Source organism: Hypanus sabinus, chromosome 3 (genome assembly GCF_030144855.1).
Source record: "Hypanus sabinus isolate sHypSab1 chromosome 3, sHypSab1.hap1, whole genome shotgun sequence".
NCBI lineage: Eukaryota > Metazoa > Chordata > Chondrichthyes > Myliobatiformes > Dasyatidae > Hypanus > Hypanus sabinus.
The window spans coordinates 121,958,987-121,983,646 of NC_082708.1; the positions used below are offsets into that span (position 1 = coordinate 121,958,987).

Consider the following 24,660-nt stretch of genomic DNA (forward strand, 5'->3'; position numbering starts at 1 on the left):
TTATAACATCACTACATTACAACACTTTCACATGAAAGAATTAAAATAATTTCATTCAAATTGTAATGCAAAAGGAGGAAATTACATCATACAGAGCAAAGACGAGGAAATCTGCAGATCCTGGAAATTCAAACAACACACACAAAATGCTGGTGGAACACAGCAGGCCAGGCATCATCTATAGGGAGAAGCACTGCTGACGCTTCAGGCCGAGACCCTTCGTCAGAACTAACCGAAAGGAAAGATAGTAAGAGATTTGAAAGTAGTGTGGGGAGGGGGAAATGTGAAATGATAGAAGACCGGAGGGTGTGGGATGAAGCTAAGAGCTGAAAAGGTGATTGGTGAAAGTGATACAGAGCTGGAGAAGGAAAAGGATCATGGGACGGGAGGCCTCAGGAGAAAGAAAGGGGGGGGGGGGGAAGCACCAGAGGGAGATGGAGAACAGGCAAACAACTAAATATGTCAGGGATGGGGTAAGAAGTGGAGGAGAGGCATTAACGGAAGTTAGAGAAGTCAATGTTCATGCCATCAGGTTGGAGGCTATATAAGATGTTGTTCTTCTAACCTAAGTTTGGATTACATCTGCCCTCACCCCATCCACCCGCCACCCCACTCGGGATAGGGTTCCTCTTCTCCTTACCTACCACCCCACCAGCCTCCAGGTCCAACGTATAATTCTCCGTAACTTCCACCACCTCCAACGGGATCCCTCTACCAAACACATTTTTCCCTCTCCCCTCCCTTTCTGCTTTTTGCAGGGATCGCTCCCTACGCAACTCCCTTGTCCACTCGTTCCCCCCCCCCATCCCTTCCCACCGATCTCCCTCCTGGCACTTATCCTTATAAACAGAACAAGTGCTACACCTGCCCTTACACTTCCTCCCTCACCACCATTCAGGGCCTCAGACAGTCCTTCCAGGTGAGGTGACACTTCACCTGTGAGTCAGCTGGTGTGGTATACTGCGTCCGCTGTTCCCGTTGTGGCCTTTTATATATTGGTGAGACCTGACGCAGACTGTTTCGCTGAACACCTATGCTCCGGCCGCCAGAAAAAGTAGGATCTCCCAGTGGCCACACATTTTAATTCCACATCCTATTCCCATTCTGATATGTCTATCCATGGCCTCCTCTACTGTCAAAATGAATCCAAACTCAGGTTGGAGGAACAACACCTTATATACCGGCTGGGTAGCCTCCAACCTGGTGGCATGAACATTGACTTCTCTAACTTCCGTTAATGCCCCTCCTCCCTTTATTACCCCATCCCTGACATATTTAGTTGTTTGCCTGTTTTCCATCTCCCTCTGGTGCTTCCCCTCCCCCTTTCTTTCTCCTGAGGCCTCCCGTCCCATGATCCTTTCCCTTCTCCAGCTCTGTATCACTTTCGCCAATCACCTTTCCAGCTCTTAGCTTCATCCCACCCTCTCCGGTCTTCTCCTATCATTTCGCATTTTCCCCTCCCCCACTACTTTCAAATCTCTTACTATCTTTCCTTTCAGTTAATCCTGACAAAGGGTCTCGGCCCAAAACGTCGACAGCACTTCTCCCTATAATTACATCATACATTTCATTTTTAAATCAGAATCTTCCATAACTTGCTGGATACTATTTTTCTAAATATCATACTGCATTATGGTGAAGAATTAACTGTAACAGCTGAATGCTAAGCATTTTCAGAACTTTACATTTGCAGCACCCCCAGTACACTGCTTTTCAATGAAGTTACTTTTCTGTGCTAGATTAAAGAAACTGCAAGTCATCAGTAAATTGAAATTATTTTACTCTTAGAAAAAGTGCCATTTTCAATTTATTAAACCGACATAAAACTTTCAAATTCAGAATTTTAATATAGGGACAAAATTACATGTCAAAGTAGAATTTTGCTATAAAAGCAGATTGTCCAGAGCCCTCAACCATATCTCTTCCATCTCACACTCGTCTGCTCTTACCCCATCCTCTTGCCATCCCACCAGATATAGGGTTCCTCCTGTCCTCACCTAGCACCCCACCAACCTCCATGTCCAGCACCTAATTCTCCAAAACTTCCACCACCTCCAACGGGATCCCACCACCAAGCACATCTTTCCCTCCCCCCTACTTTCTGCAGGGATCGCTCGCTACGCAACTCCCTTGTCCATTCATCCCTCCCCACTGATCTCCCTCCTGGCACTCATCCTTGCAAGTGTACACCTGCCCCTACATCTCCTTCCTCACTACCATTCAGGGCCCCAAACAGTCCTTTCAGGTGAGGCAACACTTCACCTGTGAGTCTGTTAGGGTCATTTACTGTGTTCAGTGTTCCCAGCGTGGCCTTTTATACATCAGTGAGTCCTGACATTGATTGAGAGACCACTTTGCTGAACATTTATGCTCCGTCCACCAGAACAAGCAGGATCTTTCTGTGGACACCCATAGAAGCATAGAACATTACAGCACAGAAAAAGGCCTTTTGGCCCTTCTTGGCTGTGCCAAGATAATTTTTCTGCCTAATCCCACTGACCTGCAACATATCCCTCCATACCCCTCATCCATGTACCTGTCCAAGTTTTTCTCAAATGTTAAAAGTGAGCCCACATTCACCACTTCATCTGGCAGCTCATTCCACACTCTCACCACTCTCTGTGTGAAGAACCCCCCCCTAATGTTCCCTTTAAACTTTTCCCCCTTCACCCTTAACCCATGTCCTCTGGTTTTTTTCTCCCCTAGCCTCAGTGGAAAAAGCCTGCTTGCATTCCCTCTATCTATACCCATCTTAATTTTATATACCTCTATCAAGTCTCCCCTCATTCTTCTATGCTCTAGGGAATAAAATCCTAACCTATTCAACCTTTCTCAGTAACTCAGTTTCTCAAGTCCCGTCAACATCCTTGTAAACCTTCTCTGCACTCTTTCAACCTTATTAATATCCTTCCTGTAATTCGGTGATCAAAACTGCACACAATACTCCAAATTACCATCCATTTTAATTTCACATCCCATCCATGGCCTCCTCCACTGTCATGATGAAGCTACACTTAAGTTGGAAGAACAACACCTTATATTCTGTTTGGGTAGCCTCCAACCTAATAGTATGAACATCGATTTCTCAAACTTCCAGTAATGACAAGCTCCACCCCACTTATCCATTTCCCCATCACCTTTTCCCTCTCTCACCTCATCTCCTTGGCTGCTCATCGCCCCCCCCCCCCCCCCCCGGTGCTCCTTCCCCTTTTTTCTTTCTTCCATGGCTTTCTGTCTCTTTCGCCAGTCAACCCCAGCTCTTTACTTCATCCCGACCCCTCCAGGTTTCATCTATTACCTGGTGGTTCTCTCTTCCCTCCTCCCACCATGTGTCCTGTTTTTTAACACCCCTCTGCCAGAGAAGCAGACTATGTGCTTTCACTCTATGCTCCCTCATGATCTTGTATACCTTCAAAGATTCAAAGCACATTTGTTATCAAAGAATGTACAAATTGTACACCTTGAAATTTGTCTGCTTACAGCCAGGCACAAGAGACCCAAATAACCCAATTTTTAAAAAAGACCAAAAACCACTGCGCAGAAACAGACAGAAAGGGGAAAAACACACACATATCATTGCAAAAAAAACAAGCCAACAGCATCCCAAACCAGACTGAGTCCCAGAGCAGGCCTCAGTTTATCACAGCAGTTGGGCAGAAATGCACAGCATTTGGATGAGTTTACAGCCTCGGTGCCACAGAAAAAGGAATAAACATTTGCGGGAAAGTGAGTGGAATCAGCCTGAACCTTGCCTGTGTACCTGACACTCGGGCTTTAGGTGTACACTCGGGCTTTCAAGGTGTACAATTTGTACATTCTTTGATAATAAATTTGCTTTGACTCTTTGAAGGTATACAAAATCATGAGGGAGCATAGACAGAGTGAAAGCACATAGTCTGCTACTCTGGCAGAGGGGTATTAAAGAACAAGAGGACATATGGTTAAGATCAGAGATGAGAGATTTAAAAAGGGACATCAGGGAAAACTTCACACAACGGATTGTGTGTAATTAGAATGAGCTGCCAGAAGTAGTGGCTGAGGTGAGCTTGCTAGCAACGTTTAAAAGCCATCTACCTAAGTAATAGATAGGAGAGGTTTAGAGGGTGGCAGGCTAAATGAGGGTAGACGGGACCAGCTAGCTTGCCAACACGGTCAGCATGGATAAGCTGGGTTGAATAGTCTGATTCCACATTGTTATGATTCTGTAAATGTTGCTTTGAGCATTAATATTTAAAAATACTAAAACTTTTAACAAATATTCATAAACTTAAATTGTGAGCTTTTGAGTATAAATTTCAGAAACCAATACCTAACCCTAAAGACAACTTACATTGCCTGTACAACCCAATTCTTGTCTGAAAGCTTTACTGTCTTTGTCCCTGTTAAATTATCAGCATTAGCTCTTTATTGAAGATGGATACAGAACTATTCATTGGCAGTATAACCATATCCTCTGCCTCCTCTAGATGATACCCTCTGCTACACCCAATTACACCCGTCCTTCACACACGTAATACTTGTAAGCTCTCTTTTCATGCAATCTCTTTGCCAAATTTCTGCGGCGCTATATTTAAGAATTATGAATTCAAGATCTATCATTACTCAAAAAGTAAAATGCTGCATATGTTGGAAGTTTGAAATAATCAAATGGTCATAGGACAGGGAACGCCCATGACATCTCATTAGTACTAGCAAATCAAAACTATTGTTACTTTAGCAATTTCCTGAATTTTTTTTAAATCAACCTGCTTTTTCTGTTGCATTTTAATTTCTATTATAGAGTCCAATTATAGATATTTACCTCACCAAATTCCATCTATGTTCCTTTTCATTCCTTGTAGTGCATCAGGTGACACTTTTGTTGTTTCCATAGCATTTTACTTTTTTTTAAAAAAATGAGGCCAAGTTGCTAGCTCAACGCTCAACCCAGCAAGGATGGAAAGCGTGAGATGAGCTGGCCATACTTGAACTAGACAACATTCGCCTTGATGTCCAGTACTCATGTCATTACACCACTGGATGGCTACGAAGTCCATCTATGGATGATCTTAATTTGCCCCCGTGTGGAATGCTTTTCATCTGTATACTAACCATCCCTTCTCTGAAGATCCCCCTTTGCTCATTTCCTGTTTTATCTGCCAATATTTTGATTCTATTTAATCTGAAACAAATTCTTTCAACTCACTGAAATTAACACCTTTCAATTGTATGATCTTTGTATTTGACCTTTATCATTTTCCTAATACTGTAGATTTAATGATTTTTTAATTATTCTTTTCTGATTACTCTCCTACAAAAATGTACACCAATTTCCACACTTCATTCTTTTGAATTAGATTGCACATTATATCTTTACTCAATGCTATGGAAACATATTGGGGAGAATCTTTTGGGCTGTGATCGGCAGTCTGAGACCGATGGCATTCAGCATGCCACCTGGAGCAAGTCCTAGATTTGCATAGGCTAATTGCAAGTCCAAGGTTGAGTAACAGATGACATTACATCTGTCATTATGTTCTGCTACTGGGCTCCACATGGAGTCTGACTGTATTGAGATTTCCCAGCATTACTCCGGGGAAAGTCTCTTTCAATCCTATGTCTAAAATAATGCATGATCGGCAACCCCTTTCATTTCTTTGCATATTTTCTTGTTTCTCACCCTACTGCTTAGGAAGCAAAGGTAAGACTTTTTGAAAATTATTTTATAACAGGTTTATGTTTGTACATCCAAGTTTCTTTATGCATTTAATCAACATTATTTTTAAAATGTTTTAATTATCAACTTTATGGGTCATTAAAAATTACTGATCAATAAATTATGACCTTTCACAAGTTTCCACTCCCCTTTCCTATCAAATCCTAGGATATAATTGGTTGTAAACTTAGTAGTAGTACACCAATTCAGGATGCTGATGGTGAGCAGATACAACCGTCTGATCCGCTCTAGGTGTTTGTAGCTGGGTGGCTAAAGCAAATTAATTTGCTACAAGTAAAGAAATCTCAGCAAGGTGCTAAGGCAGTAGATAGATAGATACTTTATTCATCCCCAAGGGGAAATTCAACATTTTTCCAGTGTCCCATACACTTATTGTAGCAAAATTAATTACATACAGTATTTAACTCAATATAAATATGATATGCATCTAAAATCACCCTCCCAAAAAGCATTAATAAATAGCTTTTAAAAAGTTCTTAAATAGTTTACTAAAGTGCATTGAGTGGTAACTTAAGCTCAGTCCTAACCCCGGCACTTTAACATGTCTTGCCCCGGTGAATGGGGTTGGGGAGTAATGATCTCTTCATCCTGTCTGAGGAGTATTATTGACAATCATACCGAGATGAATAAAACCTGTTAAGTTTTTTTTAAACTCTACGAGCAGCTATGGGATGCACCCCTGATCTATACATTTGGACAAGTTCAAGCATGATTGTGATGGTTCTTGTAGAGCAATCATTAAAACTGACAGAATATGATATACCTGAGGACTCCACAACTATGAATAGATGGTAATTTTAGAATAAATGGCTCTAATAATATACTTCCTACCTGATACACTAACACATTTCTGAATTCCTGTCATTTGCAGTGCATTTATTTCTTAAAATTCATTAGCAAAGAAAACAACTGCAGGCTGTACTTCTACTCCCAGAATGTAGGCAGAGACTAAAGACAACAGCACCAGTGATGATTATGTCAAGGGAGGCAGAGGAGCGCTTACAGGACTGTTTTGAATCTGTGGACTGGACGATATTCAGGGATTCTTTTTCGGATCTGAACGAATCAGCTTCAGCAGTCGCAGACTTCAAGACCTACGTAGGTGTGGGCCTTTGAGAACATACTGGACATATCCAAACCAAAAGCAGTGGAAAAAATGCAAGATTGACAGTCTGCTGAGGGTTAGACATATGGCGTTCAAGACCAGTAATCCAGAACTATACAAGAAGTTCAGGTATGACCTACAGAAGGCTATTTAAAAGCAAAAACAATTCCAATTGAAGTTAAAGACTAAATTGGGTAAACGTCAGCTCTGGTAGGGTTTGTAGGCCATTACTTCCTACAAAGTGAAACCTAACATCATGAATGGCTGTGATGCTTCACTTCCAGATGAGCTCAATGCCTTTTATGCACGCTTTGAAAGGGAGAATAAAACTACCCTGTGCAATTCCTTGCAATAGTCTGTCATGGAGGCCGATGTCAGAACATTTTTCATGAGGATGAACCTTCACAAGGTAGGTCAGACCCTGATGTGTACTGAAAGCCTGTGAAAACTAGCTGGCAGGAGTGTTCATGGACATCTTCAATCTCTCACTGCTTCAAAAAAGGGCAACAATCATATTGGTACCCAAGAGCAGGGTGAGCTGCCTCAACGACTATCATCCAGTGGTACTCACATCTACTGTGATTAAGTGCTTTGAGAGGGTGGTCGTGGCTAGATTAAACTCCTGACAAAGCAAGCACCTGGACCCACTACAATTTGCCTGTCACCACAGTAGGTCTATAGCTGATGAAAAATCACTGGCTCTCTACTTGGCCTTGCATCATCTGAACATTCGCAATACCTACGTCAGGTTGAGGTGTATTGATTACAGCTCAGTGATCAACACCATCATACTCTCAGTACTAGTCAGCAAGCTCCAAAACCTAGGCCTCTGTACCTCTGTCAGTAAGTAGTTCCTTGATTTCCTCATCAGAAGACCACAATCAATGCAGATTAGAAATAACATTTTCTCCTCACTGATAATCAACATTGGTGCACCTCAAGGATGCATGCTTAGCCCAGCGCTCTACTCTCTCTACACTAATGATTGTGTGGCTAGGCACAGCTCAAATACCATCTATTAATTTGTTGATGACAACTATTGTTGGCAGAACTTCAGATGGTGATGGGAGTTAGATAGATCAGCTGATTGAGTGGTGTCACAACAACAACAACATACTAAACATCATTAAGACCAAGGAATTGATTGTGGACTTGAGGAAGAGGAAGTCGAGGGAACACACAACAGTCCTCATTGACGGAATCACAAGTGGAAAGGGAGAGCAGTTTCATGTTCCTGGGTTTCAACATCTCTAAAGATATATCCTGGACCCAACATATTAATACAATTACAAAGAAGGCACAACAGCAGCGAAATTTCATTCGGAGTTTGGGGAGACTTGTTATGTCACCAAAGACCTTGCAAATTTCTACAGATGTACGGCAGAGAGCATTCTAAATGGTTGCATCACCGTCTGGTACAGAGAGGCCACTGCGCAGGATTGGAAAGAGTTGTAGAAAGTTGCAAACTCATTCAGCTCCAACACAGGCACTAACCTCCCCAGTATCAAGGACACTTTCAAAAGGAGACGCCTGAAAAATACAACATCCATCATTAAGGACCCCCAACACCCAGGACATGTACCATCAAGGAGGTACAGGAGCTTGAAGACACACACTCAACATTTTAGGAACAGCTTCTTTCCCACTGTCATCAGATTTCTGAATGGACAAAGAATCATGAACACAACCTCACTATTTTTTTTGCTCTCTTTTTGGACTACTTATCTAACTTACGTTTTATTTATTTCAACAGAATGCTACATTTCATGACATATGCCAGTGTCATTAAGCCTGATTCTGACTGAGCTAAAACAGCCAAAACTGATGACCAGCAGTCTTTTTACATCTTTACACATTTTACATCAAAAATCTTACGATATGATGACGAACATTCTTCAACTGCTCCCATTCAACAACACAGCAGTTTATAGCCAATAGTCTCAGAATTAAACAAAATAAAAAGTTTGTGAATACTGAAGCACAACCTCAGATGTGGAGAACATAACGCTTACCTGCCATATTTGCTTGGCTTGTCCCGAGCGTCTGTAAAATAAGCTGAAGCTCCCTAACTGCTGCTGCAGCTTCATCACCACAACACATATCTGGTTCCATAACAATCTCTATCAAACCAATCCCTGCAATCAAAACATTTAGTGGTTATTTCTAAAGGAGAAAACACATTTTAAAAGGGAGGGGAACAGTGAGATGGTAAGTCATACGTCCTACTGCAATTTGTAATTAAATGAAGTTTTGAAGAATATTGTTTCTGCTATGAAGGGAAATGCAGTAATACACACAATAAAAATGAAAGGCATATCAGCTATCTGTTCATATCTAACTATAGGCACGAACAGGGAGAAATGCTGGTGTTTTCTGAAAGGTGGAAAAGATAACTTGCATTCAATTGAATGGACAACATCGACTTGCACCTTATTAGAAACACTGATCTTTGCCAAAAATAGGCAACTTCTAGGTGAGTCTTTCACATGCACATCCTCTGCATTATTTATTGCATACAGTGCTCTCAATGTGGCCTCCTCCACATCGGTAAAACTGGAGAAAGACGGGCCCAATGCCTCAATGAGCTCTTTTGCTCCATTCATTGTTGCTATCTGGATCTCCTAGTTACCAGCCATTTTAACTCTCTACCCCATTCCTATACCAGTGTCTGTCGGTGGCCTCCTTTACTGGTAAGATGAGGCTAAACACAAACCAGAGGAGTCTAAATTCTACTTGGATAGTCCATGATCCAGCAGCATGAACACTGAATTTTCCAACTTCCTGTAAACTACCCCATGTCCCTTCTATGCTCCTCCAGAATTATCCAGTCTCCATCACCCTATCCCTTTTCCCTCGTCTGCCCACTCCATCTACCCTTTACCCACATGCTGATTCCCCTCTCCCACTGCTACTATCTGCCCACCCAGCTTCCTTCCCTTTAGTCCATGCTGCACCTTCCTCTCTTAACAGATTCCATTTTCACTCCACTGTCACTTCCACCAATTATCTCCCAATTTCTGGTACAATGCCCATACTCCCCTCCCCCATCTGCCTTTCAGTCCCTCTCACCTGGATCCATCTATTGCCTTAAAGCTTGCCCCACCCCTTTCCTCCACCTTTTTAAGCTAGCTAAATCCCCCGCCACCTTTGAGTCCATTTCCCTCCATAGACACTGCCTGATTAGCTGAGTTTTTCTGGCTTTTTGTATGTTGCTAAAACCCCAGCATTCCATCTGCAGTATAAGTCATCCAAAAAGCATTTCGGACAATGTCCTCAGAGCCACCAAATCAGAATTATGACTACATACTCATGTTATTCACCTGAAATAGTGGGCTGATTAAGATTCTAACAAACCCTAACATCAAAGCACTTTCCATAATGAAAATCATATTTACATTAGGTTACTGGGCACCAGTTCAATATAGCTGAAGGGTTTTACTGGCTCTGACAACTCTTACTATTAGTGTGTGGGTGTGTGTGTGCATTTGGTAGAAGAAAATTAGGTAAGAAGGACTATACAGAATTGGTATCACATTCCATTGTACATTAACCCAGATTTTGGAACCAGAGCCATCTGGAGCAGTAATTAAACCCTGTACCTAGTGACTCAAGCGGAAAAATTACAGATAACCTATAGCTCCCTCCTTAAAATGAGCCAAGTGCCCACTATAATGGCATAGTAAATCTGTACACCTACCAGCCCTGTTTAAGTCAATTAATGTCTGAGTTCTTGCATCATCATGAAGACTTTTGCCACTATCTTGCTCCAGTTGGATCTGTTTAATTCGCACGAGCTTGGGTATCACATGGTTCTTCCCAATACAAAGGTTGTATTCGAGGCTTCCGTTGATGGCAATTGGACATCTCTGCTGTGTTATCTGATATCCAACCTAAATGGATATACATTACTTTGCAAAAAGTCAGATTGAAGTCAGAGATTAACTCATGAATTCTTAATACGTTTCTATAAATGCTCTTTAGGAAGTGTCAAAAGCCCAATCACCAAACTGAAAGTACTTTTCTTTAAAAAAAATGTATATTCATAAATCTCAGTAAATTTGCATTATTAAAACAATAGTCAGTTAAGAGCCAAGGCAATAATAAATAAGGCCAATCATTTACCTTTGTTCCAAAGTCCTGATATTATCAAAAAATGAAAGCAAAGCAAATCAGCTAATAAAACAAAAATTAATTTAAAATTACTGAAAACAACAGAAATAAAAATATCTAGATCAAGTGGAGATGCGAAAGAGTTTGGTGGAGAGCGGGGAACAGAATCTGTACTACATTAAAAAATATTCTAGTGCAGACATCCAGGTTTATTACTCGCCAGCTGCATTTCACAGCTATGGAGAAATGTTTGATAGCAATGCATAACTGCTGTTGTATGCCCTCTGCTGAAAGTGTAAAAACATCACAAGAGGAGCTTGAGCCCTTTGCTGAATGAGAGGATTGGGCAAGGTTTGGAGGCTAGAGGATACTTTTGGAAACTGTGCCTCAGTTTTACGCATCATCTAAACTGACTGAGGAACGGCATAACAATGAGCCATCATAGATTTTAAAAAATCCACTTCTTCCGCAGTTCTCTCTCCACAAAGTAACTGTGTAATTTCATGGAAGTGGGGGAGAAAAGGGATTAAAATGAGGTATAAAAATATTGTTAATTTACTCTTCATTCCACCCAGATTGTCCAAACTAGTTCACAGGAATAAGATTACAGTTTAGATCTGTGGCCCATATGCCATTAACTGAAAACTTTAAAAGCTGGGATAATAGCAGGAAGCCTACAGTTGGCCATGCATTTAGGAGATATAGTATACAGTTTCAGGCCTGATTTACAGTAAGTTTCAGAGGTGAAAACAAACTGTTATTGAACAATAAATGGAAGCCTGTCCTGATCTACCCTCTCAGTGGCTGAAGGAAAGGGCATAATTAGTTCTCCAGGACAAAATAATTTTGACTGGGGTAAAGTTATTAAATTTTAACCAGCAGAATAAAAATAAAGACTGTTATAAAATGAAAAACATGTTTATAATATTATTCCAAAACTAAGTAAAAAAAAATAAAGATTACAATGCAATCAGCCCTTTTTGAACTTTAAGATGTTGTGTTTAGCATTATAAGGAAAATATTAATTGCCATCAGTAATGATTTTAGATATTTTCAAGCTGATTCTGATATAATTAATTAAAATGCATTTCAGCAATTTTTAGTCTTTGAAACAGTGAAATAACACATTGATCATGCCCCAAATTTCTGCAAGACAAATCAAAGTAGAAATTCAATGTAAATTGTGCTGCAGTCACTCAAATTAGCATTTTGAAACAGACTTAAACATCTTTATGCTAGATTTAAATTTCTCAAGTATGCCTTTGTATTTCAATCAGCTTAACTTATCAGCAAGTATTGGTATTCTATTTCATTGATATTATTTATTAAAAACTCAAATCATCTTAAAATAATTTAATTCATACAAGTGAACTGAAAAGGCATAAGCTTACTGGCAGGTCAGCATAGAAGTAGTGTTTTCTGTCAAAGGTAGATTTCTTATTAATAGTACAGTTTACAGCTAATGCTGTCTTCACAGCTCCTTCGACACAATTTTTATTTAGAACCTAGGATGAAGAAATATAATTTATGATTAAGATGATTAAGCTGTATCTTGTAGGAATCCAATCCAAAGGAGGTTATACGAAGTGCAATTATTTTCAACTCAATAGTTCAAAAGTCCAATTTAATGTCAGAAAAATGTATACAGTATACATCCTGAAATGCTTTTTCTTAGTATGAACTTATTTAAAAACACTCACTGGTAAAGTGCCTGGAAGCGAAGCATCTAAAAATGACACCAATGAATTTGGAGGTGCTGAAAACTGCACCTGTGACCCCGAGAAAAGTTTGGAGTTGGAGTACAGCTGAGCATGGACTTCCAATCCCACAACTCCTTCCCATCTGCTGGAATAAAGGTAGTTTATAAAGTGCAAGAAATAAACATGAACAATAATCAAAATTATAACCCCTTATAGAAACAATTACAATATCTATTCCTCTGCTTAATTGAAATATTACAAAATTACTAGTAGATGTTCATAACATTTGAATTTATCAGTTTGATGTTTTTAAGTTTACTGTGAATATTAGGAACATAACTTTTCAGTGATCGATTAGTTGAAAATGCTGTTGCTATACCACCGGAACCTAATTTTGCTTGGGGTAAACTGAATATAGATAGCTGCAATGTTTTCAGGAAAGAAAGCAGCATGCTGTCCTTTTAAGGTAAAAGGCTGATTGGAGGATGTTATTTTTTTTAAACTAGATGCTCTTCATTTATTTTGTATTCTGTCTATAGTTTCCTTTACCTAGGATAGTTTTGTTCAAACTTTTGTGCATCAGCTTATTTGAACAGTCCTGTCAGACTACAAAAATTGGAAAACTGCATTTTAGTTGGATTTCTGATGAGGTTGCACTTGTTAATTGTTCACTGCATACCCCACGACCAAATAAATCAATTTTATAGAAATATACATAGTTTAACTGCATCAGAGATGGGTAATAAAACACTTCTTGACCATACTATCGATGACAAGACAAGACGCTACTGCAGCGAACGAGCAGATCAGACTGAACGGCCAGCGGCTCCCGAGCCCGGAAGCTAATCTCAAGGACACACTGAAGCTCAATCGCACGGTGAAGCAACAAGCCCGCGCTGCGAGCCGCCATCACCTGCCGCCTTGCCGTCCTGCCGCGGACCGAACGCTTCGCCCGAACACCGTTAAATGGCTCAACGTCGTGCCCGCCAATACTCTCCTCCTCCAGCAGCTCACACACAGCGCCATAACATTGCAGCGTGGGATGACGCGGAGAGCGCAAGGGCTCACGGGCAGTGTAGTCCTAACACGTGGAGCGCAAGGGCTCATGGGCAGTGTAGTCCTAACACGTGGAGCGCAAGGGCTCATGGGCAGTGTCGTCCTACCACGGGGAGAGCAAGGGCTCACGGGCAGTGTAGTCCTAAACGCGGCTCGCCTGTGGACTGCGTGACGTGACTTGGCGCTTGTGTTTATCCAGGCATGAGTCCGTGCTTTTTAATGAAAAAAAAACAGATGAGCGTCTGAAAGTGTCAAAAATACAATGCGACGGAGTGATATGACAACATGACGGATATGACAAATTTTTATTTTTTTAAAAACTTGATGGGAGGATAGGATCTGGGATCAGCTTCTCTATTCAATATATCTGCAGCCTTTCTTCTTCACGTTCTTCTCGCATTTATTAGAATTAAATTCCAAACTAGCATTGCTCTGTCTATTTTACCAGTCATGCAGTAACTTTCGACTTTTCCCTCACGATCAACAATATGGCAGCGTAGCGTTAACGCTATTACAGCTCGGAGTTTAATTCCAGCGCCGTTACAGTACTGTACCTCTCACTGTCCAAAGACGTCCCGAGTAGGTTCGTCGGTCACTTCTGTGTTTAGCTTAAGGTAGCCTTTCTCAACCTTTTTGCCCTGGAGGAACCCTTGAAGTAATTTTCAGGTCCTAGGGAATCCCAGCTTAAAAATACATCTACGCTCATGGTACAACAGCATTAAATGGTAGATACAAAAATCCAAAGATAATTGCCAATTTCGATTAGAGAATGAATTTTTAACAAACCTTTCTTGAAAAAAAACGGTTGAGCTTGGCTTACCTTTCTTGAATATATCTATTTAATAAATTTTAAGATTTCATAAGGCAAACATAATAAACATCTGTTAAATGACTGGTTTAAGCCAAAATGGGATTTTTTTTTTTGAAAGGTAGGCTCAGTAGATTTAATTAAAGATTGTTTAAACTAAGTTGGCAGGGGGAAGGAAACCAAGGTGTAAGAGTTGAGGAAGAGGAAAATAGAAATAAGTCAAAGATACTGTGCAGCAAAGATGGCAAGAAGGACAGGCAGGTGAACTTGCTGTGCAATAGAAATATAGCAAAATTGGTAACAGATACTGTACTTAAATGCACACAGTATTAGAAATAAAGTGGATGACCTTGTTGTACAGCTCCAGGTTAAAAGATATGACATTGTGACCATCACCGAATCATGGCTAAATGATGGATGTGATTGGGAGCTGAATGTCCAAGGATACACAGTGTATGGGAAAGATAGGAAGGTAGATAAAGGGGGTGGCGTGACCCTGAAGGTAAACAACGATATCAAATCACTAGAAAGAAGGGATCAGAAGAGGTAGAATACTTATGGGCTGAGTTAAGAAATGGCAAGGGTAAAAAGACACTACAATAATAGCAGTTATATACAGGCCTCCAAACAGCAGCCGGGATGTGAACTACAAGTTACAGCTGGAAATAGAAAAAGCGTGTCAGAAGGAAAATGTCAAGATAATTATGGGGGATTTTAATATGAAAGTGGATTGGGAAAGTCAGGAAGGTACTGGATCACAGGAGAGGGAGTTTGTAGAATGCCTACAGGATGGCTTTTTGGAGCAGCTTGTCCATAAGCCCACCAGGGGATCGGCTGGATTGGGTGCCGTGTAATGAACCTGAGGCGATTAGGGAGCTAGAGATAATGGAACCTCTTGGAAGTAGTGATCATGATTAAGTTCAGTTTCAAATTTGAAAAGGAGAAGCTGGTATCAGGTGTATCGATATTTCAGTGGAACAAAGGAAATTACAGTGGTATGAGAGAGGAACTGGCCCAAGTTGATTGGAAAAGTAAGCTAGATGGAGGGACAGTAGAGCAGAATTGAATGAAATTCCTACAAGAAATAAGGAAAGTGCAGGAAAAATATATTCCAAGAAAAAAGAAAATCATGAATGGAAAAATGGCACAAATGTGGCTAACGAGAGAGGTTTAGGCTAAAATAATAGCAAAAGAGATGGTGTAGAAGGAAGCAAAAGTTAGTGGGAAAGCTGAGGACTGGATGACTTTTACAGAAAGAAACTAAGAAAGTCATTAGGAAGGAAAAGATGAATTATGAAAGGAAGTTGGCAATTAACATAAAAAAGAATACTAAGTTTTTTAAAATACATGAATAGTAAAAGAGTGACATGGGTAGATATAAGACCGATTGAAAATGATGCTGGAGAAATTATAATGGGTAACAAAGAGATGGCAGAGGAACTAAATGAGTATTTTGCATCAGTCTTCACAGTAATTAGCAACATACCTGATAGCCACTGGTCTCAGGGAATAGAATTAGGTACAGTCAAGATTACTAGAGAGGAAGTGCTTGGGAATCTAAATGGACTAAGGATAGATAAGTCTCCCAGACCAGATGAGGTGCACCCATGGGTTCTGAAGGAGGTGGCTTTGGAGATTGTGGAGGCATTGGAAATGATCCTCCAGGAATCAATAGACCCTGGCATGGTTCTGGAGGACTGGAAGGTGGCAAATACAGTTCTGCTGTTTAAGAAAGGAGGGAGGCAGCAAAAAGAAAATTACAGACCTATTAGTCTGACATCGGTAGTTGGAAAGTTATTGGAGTCGATCCTCAAGGACGAGGTTATGAAATACCTCGAGGTGCATGACAGGACAGGCCCATCCAGCATGGTTTCATGAAGGGAAGATACTGCTTCACCAACCTATTGGAATTTTTTGAGGTAATCTCAAATAAGATTGACAAGACAGAGGGTGTGGATGTTGTGTATTTGGATTTTCAAAAGGCCTTCGATAAGGTGCCGCATAAGAGGCTGCTTAATAAGATGAGAGCCCACGGAATTACAGGAAAGATAATGGAATGGGTGGAGCATTGGCTGATAGGCAGAAAGCAAAGGGTGGGAATAAAGGGATCCTATTCTGGTTTGTTGCCGGTTACTAGTTGTGTTTCGCAGGGGTCGCTGTTGGGGCCGCTTCTTTTTACACTGTATATCAATGATTTAGATTATGGATTAAATGGTTTTGTGGCTAAGTTTGCAGATGACACCAAGATGCAGCTAAGTGAAACAATATTATTCAGGGGCGAAGGTGCAAAACACACATAACACATAAAATAATATTAACAGAATAATATTTATAGATAAAGAAGTATTCTGTCCATAGACAAATTGACTGGAGGAACTCAGCAAGTCAGGCTGCATCTATGGAGGGAAAGTACTTTTGGATTTAAATTCTTCATCTGAACTGAAAGACAGAGGGGAGACAACCAGTATAAAAGGGTAGAACAAGAACTATCAAGCTGGATCCAGTTGAAGTGCTGGGGTGGGGTGGGGGTTATAGGCAGATGGAGGATGGGAGAAAGGAAATAGTGACAAGCCAGGAGGTGTGGAATTGACAAAGGGACGAAGATGCCGAAAACTTAAAGGAGAGAAAGGCGGAGCATGGAACAAGGGGAAGGGGTGGTGACTTCACATGGGAGTAGTGGGGGGGGGGGGAGATAACCAGGAGGAGGAGTCTGTGGGTAATAGGCAGTTGGTGTGGGTGAAGGAGGGGATAAAACTGAGTGATATTGGGTGGGATGATTATAGGAAGAACTAGGTAGGCCAGGAGGAGGAGAGACAGATGGGGTGCAGTTCACTGGAAGCAGGACAATTCAGTGTTTGTTCCATCAGATTTAGGCGACCCAGGTGAAATACGAGGTGCTGCTCCTCTAGTTTGTATTTAGCCTCACCCTGGCTGAGGATAGATATGTTGCTGTGGGAATGGGGAAGAGTATTTAAATGGCCTGTAACTGGGCAGAGCACTCACCCAGTTTTCATCTAGTCTCACTGATGTAGAGGAGGCCACATTGGGATCTTCAAATGCAATAAGTCACGATGGAGATTTGCATATGAATGTTTCTCTCATCTGAAGGGTTGTTTAGGGCTCAGGGAGAAGGTATAGGGACTAGTGTTACACCCCCCTATAGTTACAGGGGAGAGTGGCCTGGGTGGTGAGAGAAGAGTTTCCCAGCACATGCTCCACCTTCTTTTGCTGGCTATCTTCTAACTTTCAGTCCAGATGAAGGATATTGACCTGAAATATCAACTGTCTTTTTGCTTCTGTAGATGCTGCCTGATCTGCTGATTTCCTCCAGTATCTTGTGTGTTGTTCCAGGTTCCAGCATTTGCAGTATGTATATTGGCCCTTTGTTGTTTATGTATAACTTCATACATCCCAGCATTAAATTCCATCTGCCCAATCTGCCAGCCAGTCAATTCTCTGTTCCTATCCTCTCACTGTTTATTATATGTCCAGGTTTCATGTTGGCTATCAACTTTACTCTGTAAAAGTACACCCAGAAAGGCTATTGTCTTAGCATTGACCCCCCCCCACCCCCCAGAAACATCACTGTTTACCATGTTGTATGGCACAGATGAACCATTCACTGTGATTTTCTAGTTTTTGCTCTTGAGCCAAATTTTATTCATGCTGAGACAGATTCCTTGATTCCATGAGTCCTCAGTTGTGCTAACCAGCCTAAAATGCGGGACTTATCAAAAAACTTCTGAAAATCCATATAAACAGCATCCAATGCACTCCTTTATTAACCTCCAAAAATTCGATCAGGTTCCTCAAGGACAGTTCACCTTTAATAAATTCACACTGGGTATCCTTTATTAACTGAAAAACTTCATTAAAAAGAGGGAATATAAAAACATGATTAAATATACTGTATGGAAGTCCTGTCAGCAGTTATTATGTAGGACTAACTCTGGCATTGCTGAAGAGTGTTGCATTACTAATTGTTTCTGAGTCTTTTGAACATATCTCTTTTTATTTCAGATTTCCATCACCTGTAGATAGATTATTTTCAGCTGGCTTTTTAACTGTGGAGCACACATCAGCCAAACTCAGATTTGTTCTTATCTGACACAAGCATACACAAGATAGCCACCAGGAAAGAAATTTTGGCTGATTCTTTTTCAAACCTTTCCATGCTCCAGAATCCGAGTGTACCAGTATGGCTTGAGTAAAATCAGTTAATTCACTACAAATCAGAAAACTACACCCGGAACTTGCCTGATCCGTAATGCCGGCACCCCATTACCAATGCATTTACAAGAACAGCGCTCAAAAGAATTTCCCACTCCCCAAAATGTGATTTTGTCATAAGCTCGCCATTGATTAAGAATGAGCAACTATGTTATTCTACAGATATTCAGCAAGATATTGAGGAGGGATCTGGATGTTTGCTGGGTAGTGAGTGATGAGTCTATTACTATTAACATGGGAAATGTATGTGTGAACTTTAAAACACAGAATCATAGAAACCCACATCAAAGATAACCTGCTTTAACAAACTCTATTCCTCCTCATTATTCCAAAGTATTAAAATTGTAATAAAGGCTGAGATATTTTCTTGACACAAGTTTCAAAGTCAGCCAAGTTTATCATCATCTGCACAAGTACACATATTCACAGGTGCAATGAAAAACTTTCTTGCAACAAGAAAACAAATATATAGCATCATATAAGCAGTTACTTTTCTCATGGACTAGTTGGGTGGAATTCTCTACCTTCTCTTTTATACTTGGTATATTCTCAATATTGGCTTGGTAGCAATCTAGAAACAGCATAATCATTGTATAAATTGAGGTGCTGTTTTACCTGCTGGTGGAGTACATACTTAGTTTCTCTCCATTCTCTTCCTGGCAGAAGTATTTAGCTGCAGTGTAATATTTGAACACTGAGAGGTTACATGCATTATTAAGTCCTGCTGAAGTGTCTCAGCCCAAAACGTCGACAGTACTCTTTTCCATAGATGCTGCCTGGCCTGCCAAGTTCCTCCAGCATTTGGTGTGTGTTGCTTGCATTATTAAGAGTGTTTTTTTTTTGTCCAACACCATTTAGGGTAGTGAAGCACTGATTAAAATCACTGATTAAGGTCGCAGTTATATTGGAGCTAATCTAGCCCTGAAAGTTAGTAAAGTTGATTCGTTCTGTCAATAAATTGAAACTAATATTTTGGACACTAGATGGTACTGTAACTCTTACTTTGCAAGGAATGAATACCATTCAGAATTCAGAATCAGATTTAATATTGAATTGAATTGACTTTATTACTTACATCCTTCATATACACGAAGAATAAAAATTTCCAATCTAAATGTGCAATGCGCAATTTATAGTCATTTATAACAGGTAGTATGTACAACAGGATAGTCAATATAACATAGAAATACAGTTGCTTCAGCATGAGTTAATCAGTCTGATAGCCTGGTGGAAGAAGCTGTCCCGGAGCCTGTTGGTCCTGGCTTTTTGGCTGCAGTACTGTTTCCCGGATGGTAGCAGCTGAAAAAGCTTGTGGTTGGGGTGACTCGGGTCCCCAGTGATTCTTTGGGCCTTTTTTACACACCTACCTTTGAAAATGTCCTGAATAGTGGGAAGTTCACATCTGCAGATGCGCTGGGTTGTCCACACCACTCTCTGCAGAGTCCTGCGATTGAGGGAAGTACAGTTCCCATACCAGGCAGTGATGCAGCCAGTCAAGATGCTCTCAATTGTGCTCCTGTAGAAAGTTTGAGGATTTGGGGGCCCATACCAAACTTCTTCAACCATCTGAGGTAAAAGAGGCGCTGTTGTGCCTTTTTCACCAGACAGACAGTACGTAGAGACTACGTGAGATCCTCGGTGATGTTTATGCTGAGGCACTTAAAGCTGTTCACCCTCTCAACCCCAGATCCATTGATGTCAATAGGGACAAGCCTGTATCTATTCCTCCTGTAATCCATAACCATCTCCTTTGATCTTGTGACATTGAGGGAGAGGTTGTTTTCTTGACACCACTGTGTCAGGGTGATGACTTCTTCTCTGTAGGCTGCCTCATTATTATTAGAGATTAGGCCAATCAGTGTAGAGTCATCAGCAAATTTAATTAGCAGATTGGAGCTGTGGGTGGTGACACAGTCATAGGTATACTGAGATTAAAGGAGGTGGCTTAGTACACAGCCCTGAGGGGCATCTGCATTGAGGGTCAGAGGGTAGAGGTGAGGGAGCCCCCTCTTACCACCTGCTGGTGATCTGACAGGAAGTCCAGGATCCAGCTACACAAGGCAGGGTGAAGGCTGAGGTCTCTGAGTTTCTTGTTGAGCCTGGAGGGAATTATTGTTGAATGTTGAACTGTAGTCCAAGAACAGCATTCTCACATAAGCATCCTTCTTCTGATGTGCAAGGACAGTATGTAGAGCAGTGGCATCTGTCATCTGTCGATTGGTTGTGTCAGTAGGAGATCCTGTGTGGGTGGTAGCAAGCTGCAGATGTAGTCCTTGACCAACCTCTCGAAGCATTTGCTTATTAGTGAGGTGAGTGTGACAGGACGCCAGTTGATCAGACATGTTACCTTCGTCTTTTTAGGTACAGGAACAATGGTGGATGTTTTGAAGGAGGAGGGCACTCTACACTGGGAGAGGGAGAGATTAAAAATGTCTGTAAGCACACCTGCTAATTGTGCCATGCATATATTGTGAAATTTGTTAACTTTATGGCAACAGTACATTGAAATACATGATAAATAAACATAGAGAAAAACTGAGTTACATTAAGTATATATATGTCTATTAAACAGTTAAATTAAATAAAGTAGTGCTACTTTAATAAAAAAGTAAAAAATAAAAAAGTAGCGAGGTAGCATTCATGGGTTCAATGTGTATTTTAGAAATGGGATGGCAGAGGGGAAGAAACTATTCCTGAATCACTGAGAGTGTGTCTTCAAGCTTCTAAACCTCTTTCCCATGGTAACAGTGTGAAGGGGGCCTGTCCTGGGTGGTGGGGATCCTTAATCCTGGACGTTGCCTTCCTAAGGCACTGCTTCTTCAAGACATCAGGGATACTTCGGAGGCTACTTTTCCTATTTTTCTACCAGTTTCCACCCTCCTGTTGCTTTCACATGATACATCTCTGAGTTTTCTCTTCTTTTTCATATCTTCCCTCTCCTTCTCAAGTTAGTGTCCAATATATGTTATGAAACCCCTGTTTACTGGGCATCTCTGGAAATACCCTCACTAAGGCCACTGGACTTCGTGGCGAGAAACCCCTTTCTCAGGCTTCTTATGTCTAGGGTGTATATGACTTTGTCCCACCATACCCGTGAGGTTGGGATGTCTCACCCACCCAAACCCCGGTTTGTGTGAACGCTGTGTGATTTACTGCCCCCGCCATTGCCCGTCGGCAAGAATTAACAGATCTTACACGACATACAATTATGAAGAAAGTATATTTATAAATGTTAGCTTAACAAATGGTTATTAAAGAAAAGAAAGAAAAATAAACAGAAGGGCCCATCATAACTAAACAGTCAAATGTGCAGATAAGTTGGATTTCCTCTTGCATTTGTCTTTAACTCACTCACTGGACCCTCGGGAAAGCACACACTACCTTCCGAATGTCATTCAAAGTCCATCTCAAACAAACAGGCTTTCCCACCGGAGTATTGGTCCTTCCTTCTTGAAGCCATTCACCTACAGAAAGCCCCTTGTACAACAGGGACGGCATCCTCAGCCATCATCCCCCCGTCTTCTCCCAGCTCCCACCAAAAAGACCTTGACCTACACCAGTGTCCGTCACAAAAACCTCTCCACCCAGCTTTCTCTAGAACCTTCTCCCAATTCCACCATCCTGATTAGGTGACACCTTATTCCTCAGCTGAACAACAAAGTCGCTTATCTCAGCTCAAACCCAAACAGGCTGAAAGCAGCACAGACTACTCTTACAGAGCTGCTAAAATGAAATTCCTACAGCATAGCAGTAAAAATCTTAACCAGGGCATTACACTGATACATCAGGGACACCTCCTCCCATCCCACCCTGCTTCCAAGAGCTCAAGGCCATTCTCACAGCTTTTCCCTTTCTTCCAAATCAGTTCTGATACACCTGCAACTCTGTCATGTATTCCTTTCTTTCTAACTGGTTTTACCTCAACCATAGTTAACGGGTCTTTCAAAGTGTATTTTCTGTTCTTAACCTGCTGAATGATGGGGGATTCCTTGTACTCACCTTCCATCCGTCAGACTTCAAATTGAATGATACTGCTGCAGGGGTATCACCCCCTTGCCTCTCCTGTCAGTATTCCCGAGGGAACGTTCTGCTTGTGAATTCCCAGTTCGCTCTTCTATCGCCACAAATTTCTTTTGCATGATGTTCAAAAGTTCAAAGTAAATTTATTATCGAAGTACATTTGTTACCATATACTACCCTGAGATTCATGTTCTTGCATAGATTTACAGGAAAAATAAATACAATAGAATTTACAAAAATCCGTACATAAAGACTGACAGACAACCAATGTACAAAAGAAGAAAAAATGTACATATAAAATATTAATACTGAAAACACGAATTGTAAAGAGTCCTTGAAAGTGATTCTATGGGTCACAGAATCAGTTCAGAGTTGAGCTGTGTGAAGTTATCTGCAGCTGTTTGAAAGTCTAATGGTTGTAGGGTAATAAATGCTCCGGAACCTGTTGGTGTGGGGCTTAAGGCTTCTGTACCTTGTGGTAGTGAGAAGAGAACATGACTTAGATAGAGGGAGTCTTTGATAATTGATGCTCTCTTCTTGTAGAAAAACCATGCCTTTTCCCTTACTTTTTCCAGTTCAGCTGAAAGGTCATCAACTTACAAAATAGTTAAACTTTAATTAAGTATTTTGCTGATTATTTTAAATAATTAATAAAGTGTTTTAAATACAGTGGATTTCAGTTGATTGGAACACATCAGGACCAGTACATTTTGGCCCAATTAAGCAGCTGTCTCAATTAGCTGAAGTTTCATGGAAATAGTTAAAAAGTATAAAAATGACAAACTACAGTTTAACTAACTAACAATTTATCAAAGTTCAAAGTAAAATTTATTATCAGAGTACATACATGTCACCACATACAACCCTGAGATTATTATTTTCTTTTTTTCTGCGGGGTTACTTAGCAAATCTATAGAACAGTAACTGTAAACAATAGACAACAAACTGTACAAATGCAGATATAAGTATATAGCAATAAATAATGAGTACAAAATAACAAGATAAAAGAGTCCTTAAATGTGAGTAGTTATCCCCTTTTGTTCAAGAGCCTGATGGTTGAGGGGTAGTAACTTTTCTTGAACCTGGTGGTGTGAGTCTTGAGGCACTTGAACCTTCTACCTGATGGCAGCAGCAAGAAAAGAGCACGACCTGGGTGGTGAGGATGGATGCTGCTTTTCTACAACAATGTTTCATGTAGATGTGCTCAATGGTTGGGAGGGTTTTACTCATGATGTACTGGGCTGAATCCACTATCTTTTGTAGTATTTTCTGCTTAAGTGAAATACAGAACAAATTAAAACACTACTAATGCCTCTACAGTACTGTAAAACTGTGTATTAGTTCCTAATAGTTATCGTAAGACCAAAAGATATAGGAGCAGAATTAGGCGATTTGGCCCATCAAGTCTGCTCTGCCATTCCATCATGGCTGATCCATTTCTCTCTCAGGCCCAGTCTCCTACCTTCTCCCCGTAACCCTTCATGCCCTGACTACTCAAGAACCAATCAACCACTGCCTTAAATATACCCAACGATCTGGCCTCCACAGCTCCCTGTGGCAATGAATTCTACATACTCTGCTTAAAGAAATTCTTCCTAATTTCCATTCTAAATGGATGTTCCTTTATTCTGAGGATGTGCCCTTTGGTCCTTTGGTCCTTTGGTCCATAGGAAACATCCTCTTCACATCATTCTATCGAGGTCTTTCAACATTCAATGGGTTTCAATGAGATCCCCTCTCAGTCTTCTGAATTCCAGTGAGTACAGGCCCTGCCATCAATCTGTCCTCATATGGTAACCCTTTTATTCCCAGAATCATTCTCGTAAATCTCCTCCGAACCCTCTCCAATGTCAGCATATCCATTCTTAGATAAGGGGCCCAAAACTGCTCACAATATTCAAAGTGAGGCCTTACC

General features: G+C 40.8%; 1 protein-coding gene across 4 annotated transcripts in view; it reads right to left on the reverse strand.

The window, feature by feature from the left end:
• Nucleotides 1-13,699, reverse strand: part of gatb (glutamyl-tRNA(Gln) amidotransferase, subunit B) — a 64,925-nt gene extending 51,226 nt beyond the window's left edge. For 2 of the 4 annotated variants that reach the window (XM_059965030.1, XM_059965033.1), the window contains exons 1-5: nt 13,545-13,692; nt 12,632-12,776; nt 12,323-12,436; nt 10,519-10,711; nt 8,834-8,956 (exon numbers count right to left, since the gene is read on the reverse strand). In XM_059965030.1, the coding sequence (XP_059821013.1) occupies nt 8,834-8,956; nt 10,519-10,711; nt 12,323-12,436; nt 12,632-12,776; nt 13,545-13,657 (688 nt within the window). In that variant the 5' untranslated portion in view covers nt 13,658-13,692. Of the gene's footprint in view, nt 1-8,833; nt 8,957-10,518; nt 10,712-12,322; nt 12,437-12,631; nt 12,777-13,544 lie in introns of all 4 variants that reach the window. The other 2 variants (XM_059965032.1, XM_059965031.1) reach the window with 2 other exon arrangements.
• Nucleotides 13,700-24,660: the final 10,961 nt, after the last annotated feature.